Source organism: Mus pahari, chromosome 10 (assembly GCF_900095145.1).
Source record: "Mus pahari chromosome 10, PAHARI_EIJ_v1.1, whole genome shotgun sequence".
Taxonomy (NCBI): Eukaryota; Metazoa; Chordata; class Mammalia; order Rodentia; family Muridae; genus Mus; species Mus pahari.
Genome location: NC_034599.1, coordinates 88,923,006 through 88,940,671, shown reverse-complemented (window position 1 = coordinate 88,940,671; position 17,666 = coordinate 88,923,006). Strand labels below are relative to the sequence as shown.

The 17,666-nt window shown below is 37.0% G+C and overlaps 1 protein-coding gene across 4 annotated transcripts in view; it reads left to right on the top strand.

The window, feature by feature from the left end:
* Nucleotides 1-17,666, top strand: part of U2surp (U2 snRNP associated SURP domain containing) — a 57,171-nt gene that overhangs the window by 26,095 nt on the left and 13,410 nt on the right. For all 4 annotated transcript variants that reach the window (XM_029542834.1, XM_029542833.1, XM_021205959.1 and 1 more), the window contains 11 exons: nucleotides 298-402; nucleotides 1,500-1,566; nucleotides 1,646-1,809; nucleotides 3,759-3,921; nucleotides 4,287-4,366; nucleotides 6,499-6,586; nucleotides 8,702-8,824; nucleotides 12,001-12,157; nucleotides 12,983-13,078; nucleotides 13,820-13,886; nucleotides 16,090-16,249. In XM_029542834.1, coding sequence (XP_029398694.1) covers nucleotides 298-402; nucleotides 1,500-1,566; nucleotides 1,646-1,809; nucleotides 3,759-3,921; nucleotides 4,287-4,366; nucleotides 6,499-6,586; nucleotides 8,702-8,824; nucleotides 12,001-12,157; nucleotides 12,983-13,078; nucleotides 13,820-13,886; nucleotides 16,090-16,249 — 1,270 coding nt within the window. The remainder of the gene's footprint in view (nucleotides 1-297; nucleotides 403-1,499; nucleotides 1,567-1,645; nucleotides 1,810-3,758; nucleotides 3,922-4,286; nucleotides 4,367-6,498; nucleotides 6,587-8,701; nucleotides 8,825-12,000; nucleotides 12,158-12,982; nucleotides 13,079-13,819; nucleotides 13,887-16,089; nucleotides 16,250-17,666) is intronic.

Here is a 17,666-nt window from a genome sequence, read left to right as displayed (position 1 = left end):
TGGCATTTAGAAAATTAAATCTGTTACTATCAGGCTGTTGTGGCTTCCCACACTCCTTCACCCCTCCCTCCCTCCCTCCCTCCCTCCCTTCCTTCTTTCCTTCCTTCCCACTTCTCTGCCCTCACTGCCCTATTCCCTCTTAATGCTCAAGGCCTTTAGTGTGTGCTCCACATTACTTTTTGATATTAAAATCTGTTAGCAGAATGATTTTTTAACTGCACCATTTTAGTAACTTAAGAGTAGTTTTATATAGGGATATGTCTGAATCCATTTTCTTTAACTGTGTTGTTGTTGTAGGAATTTACTCGCCCTGATACACCGAATGATAGAATTTGTTGTACGTGAAGGGCCAATGTTTGAAGCTATGATTATGAACAGAGAAATCAACAATCCTATGTTCAGGTGTGCTACTTTTATTATGGTAATAGATCTATAACAGAGCTTCTGAGTTAACTATGTTTGAGGGCATTAAGTACATTCACATTACTATACAACACTGCCATCCATCTAATCATTTCCAGACATCTTTTTACCTTCCAGAAACTCTATATCCAGAACCCATGTAGTTTTGGAAGAGTGAAAAGATTTCCAAACATTGTCCTTTGGCTGTCATTTACCTGTACAAGCACATGCACATATATGAACAAATAAATGATGTATATCTAAGAATAAAATTCTAAAAAAAAAAAAAAAGTAAAAGAAAAAGAAGAAGAAAAAAGATTTTTGCAGGATGAATGAGTCTTAGTAGTTAGACTAGAATGTGCTTAGATTGGTTTTCCATCACTTATATAGTTATGGTATAACAACTCAGCATTTTCTAGGAGGAAAATAGTATTTCATTATGCTTTTCAGTGAAAGAGCTATAAGCAAGCTAGAATTGAGCAAAGTATTTTGTCAGGAAATCATCTGAATTGCTTTATCTAAGACATTAAGTGTTAAATGGGGTAAAGGTTTTTCAGATTTACAAATTGAAAAAATCTTTCCAGTATTCTAATGTATCATCTTGTGTTTTATAAAAAACAGCCATGCCTAGTATGGTGTGATGTTGTATACCATTAATCCTAGGACTTGGGAGGCAGATAGATCTCTTGGAGTTTGAGGGCAGCTTGTTGGAGTATATACTGAGTTTCAGGACGGTCATGACTACATAGAGAGATCCCATCTCAAACAAAAATTTTTTAAAAATTCTGAAAACAGTCATATGACTCAGTGAGAATACGCATTCTGGACATTCAGATTAGTTTGTAAGACAGTCTGGGACGTAGAAAGCTGGATGTCATAGAAGATGAGAGGACCCTTTCTCCTCTTTTCTCAGAATCTTTGTTTTTGGTCTTTAGAAGTAAGAGGCAATAGAATTTCTCATTTGTTTTATTTATGTAGCTCTCTCTCTCTTTTTTTAATTGAATAGGCTGATAAGGAGCTGGCTTTATGTAGATACTAAAGTAGATAGCTCTCTCCTGAAGAATATGGTGTTTAATGTTTTCGTTTGTTTTGTTTAGGTTCTTATTTGAAAACCAGACACCAGCCCATGTGTACTACAGGTGGAAGCTTTATTCTATTCTGCAGGCAAGTAGGGTGATTGCTCTGCTGTCTTTACCTGTGAGGGTTAATCAGACTAATCAAGTGACATTCTGGGTATTACCAGGGAGATTCTCCAACGAAATGGCGGACAGAAGATTTTCGAATGTTCAAAAATGGGTCTTTTTGGAGGCCACCACCATTAAATCCATACCTTCATGGGATGTCTGAGGAGCAAGAGACAGAAGCATTTGTAGAAGAGCCTAGTAAGAAGGGAGCACTCAAGGAAGAGTAAGATTTTTTCTCTTATGTATTCAGGAAAGTTGCTTTAATGGTTGCTTTCATTAGTGTCTTACTGTAACTGTTTCAGCTGTAAGATAACATGGTATTTTCACTTGGGAATGTTTTATTTATACTTTATGATTTTAGACATCTTGGATAAACATAGTGGAAAATACAAGTAATTATCCTGTTGATCCTCTTCCTGATGAAACTAGTGATTGTCTCTTAAACACAGTTGAACTCTTTCTCTAGCATTGCACTTTAAGGATTAAGTTCTTACACAAATTGCCAGAGACTGTTAGAATTCTTGCCAGAGTGAAAGGTAAAAGAGGAAAAGTTACTGTGTAGCTAGTTGGGTCAGCATTGGCTATGCACAGCCTTTCTTTCCATAGTTTGTGTTTGTAGTAGTTCTGAGATGGCAGCTAGGAAACTTGACTATTAGTGCTCCCTGGTGAGATGGCTCACCTAATAAGTGAGCACTTGCCGCCCTTGCCAAGGACCAGCACCTAGGCGGTGGCCCATAACCATCCACCTGTACCTCCGGTTCTCAGGATCCAATGTCCTCCTTAGGCCTTTGCAGGCATCAGATATGCATGTTGTGCATGTTTACTCATATCTGGAAGTAAAACACACAAACATAGGGTAAAAATTAAATCTTACCCAAAAAACTGGTGCTTGCTTAGAATTGGTATAGTGAGTTATCCACATTTTAAAAAGCAGATTATTTAATAAGTGTTTGGGGGTTCTTCATATCTCATGAAAAATGCTGGCTAAAGATTTTAGTATGGAGGTTGGCTAAAAGATGTTAGTATGGGGGCTGGAGAGATGACTCAGTGGTTAAGAGCACTGGCTGTTCTTCCAAAGGACCCTTCTTCAATACCCTGCACCCATAAGGCTCTAATTCCAGTTTTAGGGATCTGACACTCTCACACAGACATATGTGCAGGAAGTACAGCAATGCACATAAAAATGAATTATTAAAAAGAGACTTGACATATAATGTTAAATACTTCTTTGTAAAGTGTGTGAGGCTTAATACCCATTGTGTCATTGCATTGCTGGTGACAGTGGTTGTTAGTGGAGTCCTTCAGCTGTTGAGTATGTTTGTTCCTTTAGGTTTATGCTCATTAAATTAGCTGCAGACCCAGTCCTCAGTCTAAATCTAGCTATCTCCTGGTTTTGTAAATAGAGGTTAAAGTTCTGACTACTATATTTTGTGGTTTAGGCATACGCTATGGCATATATGTGGAGGTTAGGGAACAACTTGCAGGACTCTTTCTTTTTTCTTTTTTTTTCCCCTCTCACCTTGGGTCCTAGGGATGGAACTGAGGTCATCAGGTTTGGAGGCAAGTGCCTTTACCTGTTGTGCCATCTTGTCTTCCAAGTAAATAAAGTTTTATTGAAACACAATGATGCTTGTTTCTTTGTATGTATGTAAGAGTACCTTGGAATTACAGGAGTAGAGAAACTGTCTTATAAGTAGGACCTAAAAATATTTATGTTTTCCTTACAGAAAAAGTTTATCCTACTTTAATTCCTTGTAAAAGTGCTAAAGTGATACTTCTTTCAAAGGAAGGATGTGGAGAAATTAGAGGTTTTCTGTTTTAAGTGGGGATATTAAGAGTGGAATACTTTTGGAGGCTTTTTAAAAAATCGTAATTTAAAATTTACTCATTTTAAGTTTTAAAAATGTCATTAGAATATTTTGTTAATTTTTTAAAAAAAGTATTCTTTATATAAGTTCTTTAAAAAATTGTAGCCAGTTTGGGGAACCTAACAAATCTCAGTCTTTTAAAACAACTTTATCTGAGTGGGTTTTAAATGTGTTTTTGTGAGGTGAACATGGTAACTGGTTTACTAGAAAAACAACCATGAGAAGATAGTCTGTGAGCAGTAGTAATTATTGGGACACTTAAGATGTTGTGTTTAAATATTTATAAGTGAAAATTTATATTCAGACAGCGGGATAAATTAGAAGAAATCTTGCGAGGATTAACTCCAAGGAAAAATGATATTGGAGATGCCATGGTTTTCTGTCTTAATAATGCTGAAGCTGCTGAAGAAATAGTGGATTGCATTACTGAGTCGCTGTCCATCTTAAAGACACCTCTTCCCAAGAAGGTAATAGAAGTGATTTTTCTTCCTACACATTTAGTTAAGAGAAGGTGGGATAATAATTGACTTTAAATGTGAACTTTTAAAAAATTATAAAAAGTTCTTTTTTGACATAAAGAACTTGACTGATAACATCTTTTCTATATAGTCTTACTTCTTTCTGAGAAACTGGTTGAAATGTAAATAAATGAACAGATTGTATTCCTGCAAAAGTCATGATTGTAATGATGTTGGGTCTCTAGTAGTCAGTAGTTACTGTTAAATTGATGCCAAACTTAGCCTCTGCCACTACTTCAAAGTATGAATGTACGATTTTTTTCCCTAGATATTCTATTAGCCAATGTTTTCGTTTTGCCTTATTTTGTTTATAGATTGCCAGATTATATTTGGTTTCTGATGTTTTATACAACTCTTCAGCCAAAGTTGCCAATGCTTCATATTACAGAAAATTGTAAGTATAAGATATGAGTTGATACTCTTGAAGTAATGTATTTAAGGATGAGGAGACCAAAAAGAGAGTTGTTCTGTTAGCATTCTTCATTAATAGGAAATAATTTTAGGGGTCGTTGAGATGGTTCTGGGTTAAGGTGCTTGCTGTGCTAGCCTGTGAGTTTGATCTATAAAGGGGGAAGGGAATAAATGACTCCATAAAGTGGTCTTCTAACCCGACTTCAACCCCCAGCCCCAGAAGAATAATAATAAAGAAAATGGTTTAAAGATTATTTTAATCTACTCATTTAGTAGAACTCTTAAACACATAAACTTAAGGTTTATTGGACTAAACCAATGTAAGCTAAATAAAACAGTTTTTTGAAAACCTTTTTTTTTCCAGTTTTTCTTTCTAATGACATTTGTGTGTATGTATGTCTGAACGTGGAGCATGACCTCCGTTGGACAACTTGTCGGGGTTGAGTCTTTCCTTTCAGCACATGGGGCCCAGGGGTTGAACTTACGTTGTTCGCCTTGGCAGCAAGTGTTTTTATCCACTGAGCCATGTAGCTGACCATTGTTTGTTTGTTTGTTTGTTTGTTTGTTTTATTGAGCTAAAGGTCTTACTTTAGCCCAGATTGCTTAGAACTTAGTGTGCAGCCCAGATTGACTTTGAACTTGTGGCAGTCTTTTTATCCTAACCTTCCAGGTGCAGGATTTTAATATGAACCACCATGCTTTATATTTTATTTCTTAAATATTTACAGTAGAACAAATAGGTAGAGTTTAAATAATTGAAAACTACATTATTTTGCCCATTTAGCTACTTTATAATAAGCATAAATAGTATAATAAATAATGCTATGGAAAAAGAAAAAACCAAAGGTTTAACATTGTTTTCTTTTGATAATCACTGTATTAATTTTTTTAAAAAAGATTTATTTTTATTTTTCCATGAGTGCTATGCCTGTATATATTATGTATGCACATGTGTGCCTGGTGCCCATGTAGGTTATAAGGTATTAGATCCTCTGGAATTGTATTTATGATCTGTTATGGTCGTACTGGGAGCTGAATGACCCCAGTGCTCTAAACAGCTGTCTCTCCAGCCCTATTCATTGATTTTTCTTGTTCTTAGAACGTTGCTAAAGCAGGAGAGAGTTGTAGTGGACATCATAATTCCTATACAAATCCTCAGTTCCACGCAGCTCCTCTTCTGTGCTTGTTAAATAATCGGGCTCTGGGAAAGGAATTGACTCCAAAAGGAAATCAGATTTGTGGCCTGGGCTGGGAATTGTAACCCAGTTGTTTGAGTATTTTCCTGGCATAGAGAAGCCCTGGGTTTGATCCAGCAGCACTCAAAAACAGGTGTGGGGTTCACACTGTGATCCTGGCAGGGAGATCTGTAGCTCAAGGTCATTCTAGCTAAGCTACATAGTGGGAAACTTACAGAGGGCTGATCTGCATTTCTGTCTCTTAAATTCCCAACTTTGGAGTCTGTCTGATTCCTCTCACTTTATGTATAACACTTCTTATTGATATAAATATGTTTTATATCTAGAGAAGCAAACTAGCACCACTTTCCTGGTTGCTGGCCCATACTGCCATTGTCTGGCTTTCCCTCTTCTACACCCTGGTTTGTTCTCTTTACAGCATCCAGGTGATCTTTGAAAAAAATAAGTCATGATGTAGTGGAGTTTAGTTGGTAGAGAACTGTCTAGTGTATAAAAGCTCTTGGGTTTGATCCTCTGCACTGTACAAAATCAGGTGTGGTGGGAAGATAAGTTCAAGGTTATCCTTGACTACATAGCAGAGTCCTAGGTTAGCTCAGGCTGCATATATGTGTCTGTGTGTCTGTGAGTATGTGTGTATGTGAATGGTTTTAGGAGAGCCCTACTTTTATTGTTAATACTTTTTTGCCTTATATACATCATTTACCTTTTAAGTTTGTTTTCTTATATGACACAAAGGGCCAGATTGCTCAATTCATCCTAAATATGAAGTTGCCTGCTAAAGAAGAACTCTAATATTTTGAATTTCTTTATTTGTGTTATAAGAACAGGACAGATTTTCATTGGCCAGTGGACTGAAGAGAATGTGATTTTTTTTTTTTAAATAAATTCTGTTTTAAAGAATGTATTGTTTGAATTTCAGTTTTGAAACAAAGCTATGTCAGATATTTTCAGACCTCAATGCTACTTATCGTACAATTCAAGGCCATTTACAATCTGAAAACTTTAAGGTATGTATATTTTATTGTTTGTGCCCTGAAGTGTGAAGTGGAGGAGGGCATTAGAGGCTGTAAAAGAATGTACAGTGATATTACAATGTTGATTCTTTAGGACTTACTCTTAAGGTTTTTAAATATTGTATTGCCAGGTAGCTTTTAGTTTTATGTTATTTAAATATTTTTATTTAAAATTTCTTTAATGAATAATTAATTTTAGTTATGTATATCTATCTCTTTGTCGGTGTATGCACGTGGAGTGTAGGTGCCTCCCCAGGCCAGAGGCATAGGATTCCCCTGGAGTTGGAGTTACAGGGAATTTTACAAGCCAGCTGGTACAGGTGCTGGGAGCCGAACTCAGGTCCTCATGCCTTATTTAAATATTTTAATACCTTCCCCCCCTTCACATCCTGAAGAACACATTCAGAAGACTATTTATTTTACAGTGGTATATTAAATTTGTCTGAATTAGGAACATTTATTTTAGTTATTCATGGTTGTTCAGAAAGTATCTTCAGGGCATTGATGGCTCTAGTATTGTGGCAGGTGGTTGTGATGTGTGGCCTCACATGCTGTGGCATCAGGGCTAGGGGTGCCACCTAACTGAGGGACCTAACCGTGCTTGAGCTTGAGTGCGGATCTGGAACTGAGCATGGAGGGCAGCGGTCAGCCATGTCTCCCAGGGTCTCAGGAGGGCCTGGAGCTTTGGGAAGACTGAGTAGACGGAGTGGCTGTCTACCACAAGATGCCACCAGAGGAGGAAGGCCCTGTGGACCCCAGTGTGGAGTGTGTCATTATGAAGACAGTGCCACTTATGCCACAGTCTGTGTTCAGGTGCAGTGGGTGTTTGCAGATGTGAAACCACGACCCGCTCAACAATGCTGGAGCAGAGGTGGCTGAAGAATGGCCCTGATAATGACTTGAAAACTTGATCTTCAGAGTTCTTCTGGGGTTGTGTGGAAGATGTAAATTTTAGGAGGGTGAGGAGTGCTGGATACTACTCTTGTTTAGATTATAAATGCACATTCAGAACAGGTTATTAATAATTGTAATGTGCTGCTTTCAGGGAAAAAAGCCTATTCAGTTTTTATTTTTCATTTTAGTAACCTCTTAAATAAAAGACTATGAGGCTGGGTGTGGTGGTGCACACCTTTAATCTCAACACTGGGGAGGCAGAGGCAGATAGATCTCTTTGAGTTCAGGCCAGCCTGGTCTACAAAGCGAAGGAGTCCAGGAAAGCCAGAGCTGTTATACAGAGAAACCCTGTCTCAAAAAACCAAAAAGAAAAGAAAGAAAAAAAAAGAAAGAAAGGAAGGAAAGAGAGAACCTTAGGTTTTAAACCAGTGTTAGCACAGAGCCAGTTAAAGCGCAAGGTAGCAACTGAATAAATGAATATACTACTGTGGGGAAGATTCAGGGCTGGGAAGTGCTTCGTTGGATCATAATGGGTTCAGAATAAATGCTTGCTTTGGTTTCTAGTGGTCAGAAGGTACTGTGAGATTTTCAAGATTTGACTCATATATACATGGGAGTTAACCTTAATTAATAATAATCCAAGTTTTTTTCCCCAACATTTTTAGACCTATTATGTTTACTTGGATGATAGCATTGAATTGATTTAAAAATTTGGGAATGGGGGCTGGTGAGATGGCTCAGCAGGTAAGAGCACCCGACTGCTCTTCCAAAGGTCCTGAGATCAAATCCCAGCAACCACATGGTGGCTCACAACCACCTGTAACAAGTCTGACGCCCCCTTCTGGAGTGTCTGAAGACAGCTACAGTGTACTTACATAAGTGAGCCCTGAGTACTATTACGGGAGCAGCAGCAATGCTCTTCTAAATGCCCCTACCAAGACCCCATTCCTGGAATCTGTAAATAGGACAGCAAAGACACGCCAAGGGACCTAGAAGAAACTTCCAAACACTCCTGCAAAGTGAACTCAAGACTATTACTAGAACAAAAAAGAAAAAAACAAATTTGGGAATGATATATGTAGTTAACTTTTTTAATTTGAAAAAATGATCTAGCAATTTAAAGGAAAGTTCGCAGTAACAGTGGTATTTCTATGAACTGAAGTTTGGACATACTGTTTATACTAGACATTTACTGTCTGTTTTCTATTACTCTAGCAACGGGTAATGACCTGCTTCAGAGCATGGGAAGATTGGGCAATTTATCCAGAACCATTTTTGATCAAACTTCAGAATATTTTCTTAGGACTTGTAAATATCATTGAAGAAAAGGAAACAGAGGTAGGTATTCTGTACTTAAAATTTTTTCTGGGGGAGGGGAATATTACATATATTTCTTTGTGAAAAATACCTGTTTGCCATTAAATAATCCAAGAGTCAGTGTTACATAAGACAGGAATTTTCAATGTGTTCTTATGGGATAGTGGCTGTTTTTGTTTTGTTCTGTTTTGTTTTTAGTAACTTAAAAAGATTTATGATACATTAGAAAATAAATAATACATAGAAACCCTTCAACTAACAAGGGGGCCTTCATAAACTTACTGCAAGTAAGTCTCATCAAGTTAAAGGTACATTGAATGCTTGTACCAACATGACTGAACCTGAGAGCTTAGCCTGGCTTAGTCTGAACACCTCACAGTGCTTAAATCACCCTGTAACTAGGCAAAATGATCTAACGGGAAACTGTTGTAAAGAGAGTATTGATTATGTCTTGTAACTTACTGAAAAACTGTTAAAAATGGTTGCAATGCAACACTGTAGATGCTTACCCACATGATCAGATGCCATAGCTAAGTGCCACTGCCCAACATGAAAATATCATACCATATAGAAAACATCAAAATTTGGAGCACAGTTATTACTGAATTGTATTACTCTGCATCATTGCAAATTTTTAAAAAGTATAATTCAAATTATCCTGAGTTGGGGATTGTATACATTTTGTTAAAGCTAGCTAAGAAGGTAAAGGTACACTTGGAAAGTGTAGCATGATGGTACCAGATGTGTCCATCATCATTGATGGTGCCAGATGTGTCCATCATCATTGATGGTGCCAGATGTGTCCATCATCATTGATGGTACCAGATGTGTCCATCATCATTGATGGTACCAGATGTGTCCATCATCATTCTCTTGCTCTTTTCCTCCTAAATAGTTAGCAAAGATTTCATCTCTGTTTCTGGTAGAAATGCATGAATCTTTCTGTTGGTACAGTGAGATCATTCGTGTTTGAGGTTATTATTGAGAATTGTTTTCTAATGGTGATAATTCTGATTGTTCATTGTTTTTCAGTTCATTTATTCTTGAGTTTCTCCCCTATGCTGGTTTATCAGGGTGGATTATGGATTCTTTCCTATCTTTTCTTTGTTTATTTAGTTCTCTCCTGAAAATTTTCTTCATTCCTGGCTCTTGGTGATTGAAACTGTCTTCATCTTTTTTTATTTCCTCTTTTTCTTTTCTTCTTTTTTTTTAATGAATGGAAGATCTTTTTTTAAAATTTATTCATTGTTGGCTCTCTTGAGACACACCAGAAGATGGGATTGGATCCCATTACAGATGGTTGTGAGTCACCATGTGGTTGCTGGGAATTGAACTCTGGAAGAACAGTAAGTGTTCTTAACCACTGAGACATCTCTCCAGCCCTGCCTTCCTCTTCTTGTATATAGCATTTAAATTATCTTTTTGCATTGCTGGCTTGGTGCTTGTGAACTGCCTTAGTTTATGCTTGTATTGTAATGTTTTTATTTTTCAGTTTTTAAAAGACAAATTTGCTGGGTATAGCATTCTTCGTTGGCAGTTTCAGGGCTTGATTGGTATCACTCTGTGCTCACTGGGAGACATGTTACTCTGACGTGTCTGTCCAGAGTTCTGGGATGCTTGAGGTCATAATTGTTTATTCATTTGCTTCCATTATTGAGTGGAATATTTCATCTACTTTGTCCTCCTTACCTGATTCTTCTGCTTGGTAGAATCTATTGGTGATAGTTTCTACTGTTTTGTTTTGCTTTAGATTTATCTTATGTGTATAAATGTTTTGCCTACATGTATGAATGTACAACCCATGTATGCCTGGTGCCCACAGATATCAGACCCTCTAGAACTAGAACTGATGATTGTGAGCCAACACGTGCGTGCTGGGAGTCGAACTCAAGTCTTCTCACAAGAGCAAGCGTTCATAACCACTGAGCCATCTCTCTAGTCTGCCTCCCCCTCCAAAAACCCCTACTCTAACCCTCCCAAAACCCTTTCTCTTATTTATTATTTATTTATTCATTCATTCATTCATTCATTCATTCATACTTTTTAATCTTATAGTATGGGTAGGCACGTGCTTGCTACAGTTCTCGAGAAGCAGACAGAAGACAACCTCAGTATTCTTTAATCTTTCTTGTTCACTTTACTTAGTTCAGGGATTGAACTCAGATTATTAAGACTGTGTACAAGTGTCTTTACATGCCATCTACTGTAAATTTTATTTCATTGAGGTTTTCATTTTGAGCATTTCAAATTATTTTTATCCACATTGTTAATTTTCTTAACAATTTTCCTCTCTGTAGCTGACTCTCCTTTTGGGCCTGGGTTGTATCATTCATTATTCTTACAAGAAAATTTTGCAAAATTTAGTTTCTTCTGACTTTTAACCTGTATCAGTCAGTATCTTTCAGTTCCCTAGTAGAGGGCTTTTTTCATCTTTATCATGTTACTGTGTTGCAGCCTGTCTATCCTTCTGGACTTCTGTAGTAGAGGAGTCTTATTGAGTCTTGATTTTGTGGGCTCTGACTCCCATACCATTTAGTGAGGTTGAGGTAAATAGCTTTTGGAAGCCAGGGAGCTGTGCTTTGTGCAGCACACATCTGATTCTGTTCTTCTCCAGTATCATTTCACTTCCTTCGAGGATGTTCTGGCTCTCCCTCAGCAGTTGGTAAAGGGACAGCTATGCTTCTGCCCTCTTCTCAGACTCTTGTTTCAGTTTCTTCAGTGCAGTGTTTCTCTTCCACTGCTCTTTGTACATGTTCTTCTCTTTCTGGATTTTCTGTGTTACCAGATCTCAGCCTAAGTGTAGCTTCAGTATACCTTTTGACTTCTTTAAGGGAAATTTAATTATTAAATAGTATAATAAGATGGTGATGTACACTTGCAATCTATTGTTCTAACATATTTTCTTTTTAAACAACAAAACCTTTACTAAGCTCTTTGGCAGACAAACCAAGCCTGACACTTTTCACCCTTGACTCATTTGCTACTTGATATCAAGGATAAGCATTTAATATATATTATGCAAATAAGTGTACAGATGGTTACTGTCTCTGCGGTCTGGATAATGAAGCATATATTTACATTGTCTCTGGAAATAAGGATATCTAGTCATGTTGATATATACTGGATTTTAAGTTAATATGACAGTGAGAGACTAAAGCAAGTCAAAAAAAGTACTACAGTGGTGCATGTTTCTGTAGGATGTGCCGGATGATCTTGATGGTGCTCCCATTGAGGAAGAGCTTGATGGTGCACCTCTGGAAGATGTGGATGGCATTCCCATTGATGCTGCTCCCATTGATGATCTGGATGGGGTCCCTATAAAAAGTCTCGATGATGATCTGGATGGAGTGCCATGTAAGTTTGCATTCTAAACATAAGACTAACTGGTTTAATTGCCAAAATCCCGTAAGTTTTTCATATGATGGTATGGAGAAATGATTTAATTTTTGACTGTGTCAAGTCACTCACCTTTTCTGACATTTTAAAATTTAGGTATCTAGCAATATGTTTGACTGTGGCAAAGGAAAGAACATTATTATGGTATCTTTTTGGGGGGACTATCATCCTATAATATTAGCAGGTTTTTCTTTTTGTCTCAATAGTCTGAAAGTTACAGGTAATATCTTGTGTTTGTTTTATAGTCACATGCCCAGTGTTAACCTTCTTTTTTTTTTTTATTTTTTTTATTTTTATTTTTCTACCCTCACCTCCATATGCTTCTGTGTACCCAGGTTTTCTATGCAGAAGTTCTCCACACCCATTTTGCCTTGCTCTTGAGAGATAAAAGTTTCCCACTGCCAATTCCAGTCTGCAAATATCAAATGGAGAGTGCAAAAAAATTCATAAATTGTAGGAATCATAATTCATTCTAACAGTTATTTCATGTTTATTTTATTACTTTTTTAGTGTTCCTAATTTATAAAAATATCTGAGGATAAGAAAACATAGTAAATGTATAATTTAGTGCTGGTTATAGGCTTAGACATTTATTAGAGGTCTTGGGATATGGATAAAAGGGCTCTACTTAAAGATTTGGTCTCAAGCAAAAGAGTGAGTTAGTCATAATCCTTGTTGTTGATACTGTCAATGTTTTCCTAGATGTGGACTTATTTTTTATTTGCTTTTTGATAAGGCCACAAGTTTGAGACATCTCCTAATATATCATCTTTTCTTCAATAGTGGATGCAACTGAAGACTCAAAGAAGAATGAACCCATATTTAAAGTTGCCCCATCAAAATGGGAGGCTGTAGATGAATCTGAATTGGAAGCACAAGGTGAGTAAATTGTAGACACTGAGCTTTTAAATAGTTGTGTACTGGGATAGCGGTATCATTGAGTAGTGTAGTACTTGCCTGGCATGTGCAAGGCTCTGGGTTGGGTCCTTAGCACTTGGAAAGGGGAAGGTAGAAAACTGATTTGTTAATATTATTGCTACCTTTGTATTTGTGTGTGTTTGTTTACTTTGTGTGTAAAAACTTTTGTTGTCAGCCTTCAGATTCAGTGTTACCATATTTTAGTCTATCATAAGCATTCATTTATTGTTGGTGCTCTTGTAATAACGGAAGCTTTGAGAGTAGTCAAATCACACATACACACTCACTTTCTATCCCCCCTCCCGCTCTCCCTCTCTCCTTCCCCCACCCCCCTTACTATCTTTCCAGGCTAAGGTGTTTGAATACAAAGTGTAGATGTAGTCAGTATGCATTTGGAAATCCTCTTAGAGGACCACTTTCAGAGACACTGAGCTTTGATCTTCCTATAATTCTTGTTAGATTGAGTTTACACTTGCCTTTCTCTTTATACTCACTTGGGCTCGTATCTGTGATATCGTTTCTGAATTTGAATCTAGTATAAGGTATGAGAAAAGAAGATGCAGAGCACCTTGCATTGGCTGCTGGAAGAAGAGATAAGCTGGAATAAAAGCTCCTGTAATACAAGCTCTAAAGTTGGTTATCTACTGTATTGTAGCAAAAATGGTGATTTACCTTATGGAATTACATTCTTTTTTTCTCTAGCGGTAACGACTTCTAAGTGGGAGTTATTTGACCAGCATGAAGAGTCAGAAGAAGAAGAAAACCAAAAGTAAGAATCTTGAGTTTCAGACATACCCAGCTCCCTGCACGTATACACCCCCTCTTTTACTAACACGTTTGGTTGAAATAATAGTCCTTGGAGAAAATCATCTTTAGTCTCCATCTTTTCTTCCCAGTGAATAAAGAGCTTTGGTCTCTGGTATTTACACCAGGCTTCACCTTACTGTGTTTTCTACCTGAGGATGTATACTCCTACCTTAAAGCTACTATTTTATCAGTTGTATTTGTTTCAAATCATTGTTACCAAATACTGCTTGAGATCCACAAAAAGTGATTTTAAAGTGTTGAGTGGGAAGATCATGCTCCTTTCCTTGTGGGTGGTGCATCACTAAGAACTGCTGTTGTTTTAAATATAAACCTGTCAGAAGAACAAGAAAGAGTGTATGCAGGGGAACTTCGTAAGTATAAAGAAATTATAATTTTGATAGTTTTCTCTTGTAATTACTAGAAATATTTTTGCCTTTGACATTATGGTGGTAAGAAAATAATGTTTGTATTGATAAATTTCAGGAAGCTTCATACTTTTTACAGTCATTGCTGTCAATACTGGGCTTTACAATAGAAAGAGCTGGTATAAAAGATTAGGCAGAGTCTTTGTTTTATGAAAACTAAGTAGTCTTATTCTCAGATGGATGAAGAGCAAAGGCAAGCCTGTTGGATGTCCCAGCAGAGTGAGCACTTGTGTGCACTTGGTAAAGCCAACAGTCCGGTGGGCTGCAGGGAGGTGTGTTCAGTCAGCAGTTTGTAGAAACTTACAGTATGTCTTGAGAGACGTTGGTGTGCCTAGAACAAGTTAGCAATGATAAGATACTTATAAAGCAGAAGTGTGGCTTACCGGTGGAGATAGATCTCTGAAACTGCAGGGTGCCATATTTGAAGGATTCAGTTTAGCTTGCTTGAAACTGGTTTTGTTGACTCTTTACGTCCATGACCCCATCATTAGCAATACCTCAAAATGTTAGAATTAAAATACATACTGTTCTTTTTAATTTACAGTGAAGGGTAGAAAGGCCATCAAAGAACTCCAGACATATTGTTAGGTTCATTTTATTTCTGAAAGCATTAGGGTTTTGGCATAAAACTGATTTTTGTGTTTATGAGTATATTTTATACTAATGTTGCAGTAATCATTGGTAGAAACACAGATCAGAAGAAGTAGAATTAATATTTTTAATTTTTCTTATAACTCCAAGTAAATCATGCTAACATAAGCATAGTTTTAAGAAACCACCTTGCAAGAAACACTGATTTGCACATGGCTCTCTGGTTCTTCAGAATTTCTTACAGCTTATTACTGCTCTCTAGTGGTTGGATCGGAAATGCCTTTTTACTTAGGGCTTCTTCATCAAACGGTTGCATTTGCAGCAAAAATGGAATTTAAAATTAGAACTTGTAATACTTGGAGAGAAATGCTAAAAATAGTAGCATTTGTAATGAATTTGGTACATATTTAGAATTTTGAATTTCCATTTTCACAAAAGTATAGCAGGAAGCTATGGCTCTGAGGTTAAGAGCACTTGTTGCTCTTGGAAGACCTGAGTTTGATTCCTAGCATGCGCTTTGAAGTTCATCACCCATTCCTAACCCCACACCCACCTCTGCTAACCATGGATAACAGGCATGCACATGATACACATACAAGGATGCAGCTGAAATACTCATATACATAAATTAAAAATTTAAAAGTACAGACTTCATAAATACATATATAAAGTACTGATCAACTGTAATGTAATAGTTTTCTAATACTCAGACTTCATGTAGTGCTTTGCTTGAGTATAATGTGTTAACCGGGTGAGTCCTTAAGTTGAATTGATTTTTGTTTTATGGTGATTGTGATTAATATGTTCCAGATGATAGATAGCCTTCCTGAGTTTCCTGAGCTGAGGAGTATGCAGCACTTACTGGTCGATCATTTTATTTCATTGAATGAAGGTGTTGCAGATCGCATTAACATGCAGAATTTATTAATAGTGTGATTATATTATTGTACCAAAGCTCAGCTTTTTCTGTAGAGGAAATGGTTTTCAGAACTGTCTAAAAATATTACCTGACCAGAATATGTTTTATAAATGCTTATATGTTCTGCAATACCATTTAAGTTTCAAGATAATAAAAAACATATACCCAAGCTGTAAAATACTAGGTTTTGTTTTCCCTGCTGTGACATACAGTGTATCCTGTTTCCAAAGTCAGGAAGAAGAGAGTGAAGATGAAGAAGACACCCAGAGTTCCAAATCTGAAGAACATCATTTGTATTCTAACCCAGTCAGAGAAGAGATGACCGAGTCTAAGTTCTCTAAGTACTCCGAAATGAGTGAAGAAAAAAGAGCTAAGCTTCGTGAAATTGAGGTTTGTATTGCATTCAAATCACAACTATAGTAGTGGCCCTTACCTTTCAATACCCGATTAACTCCTTGGCATGGTTTTTACATATCCTGTTAGCTCTTAGAAACCTCCATGTGAGTACCCTCTGCCTCAGTTCACAAGCCCCCTAGTCTTAGTGCTAGGCTTGTCTTTGTCTCTAGCTTGCGTATTTTGTTTGGTTGACTTGCTTCCTTGTTTGTTGAATGTCTATTTTCCTTTAGGTAGGTTGCTATTTCTTTGGGGGGTTAGGTAGGAAAAGGTTGTGTCTGTCCTCTGTTTGAATGCATGGCATATGGGACAGCCTCTGAAGAAATGGATTCCAAGGAAGAGGATTGATCATGTAGAAAATTGATTTAATTTTTTTTTTTTAAAGGGATAGTTTTTTTTTTTTAAACATTTTTTTTTTTTTTTTATTAATTATATGTAAGTACTCTGTCGCTGTCTTCAGACACTCCAGAAGAGGGTGTCTGATCTCTTTACAGATGGTTGTGAGCCACCATGTGGTTGCTGGGATTTGAACTCAGGACCTTCGGAAGAGCAGTCAGTGCTCTTACCCACTGAGCCATCTCACCAGCCCCCTTGATTTAATTTTGAATGCATACCATATGACTTAAAAACTAAAATATTTTCTGGCATATTCAAGCTAGGTTTACATTTTATTAATTACAGTGATTTATGTGAAATAGTATATTGCCTGAGTCTTAACATTAAGAATAAAAGGGGGGAAAAGTAAAAAGCAAGCCCGAACCGTCTAGGGCACACATCCCTTCCTTGGTCTTCTATTTTTTACAGTGCTGTTTTGTATCTTGGGCTGCTTGGACATGTGTTAGAGAACACATTTGGGGAACTTTAAGATATATGTTTTTTATTAACATGTATTAAATATATATGAGTTTCATGACATTTTCATGTGTAGATATAAGGTATTTTGATCATACTCAATTGCCATTACCTCCTTTTGTCCCTTCATCTCCCCTCCACTCCCTTTGAGCCTCTTCCTGTTTCCAATAAATCTTTTACTTTCTTGACTGGTGTGTGTGTGTGTGTGTGTGTGTGTGTGTGTGTGTGTGTGTGTGTTTTCCTGGGGTTGGGTTCTCTGCTAGAGTAGTTGTTTTAGCATACAAAAGACTTAAATTCTCTCAATCCTGGGTGGGGAGTAGGTTATAGAACTAAAGATGACATTCAATAACAATATGTTTTCTTGATAATTGGGGTTATAATGTCAGTATAGGGTCAGGGAGATGACTCGGTGGTGAAAGGTGCTTGCCACCAAGTCTGATCACCTGAGTTTGATGGCCATTACACATGTGGCAGAAGGATAGAACCCAATTTGACCTCCACATGAATTCCTATCACATATATTTGTGGTGCACGCTCACACATACACAGACAAATACATGAT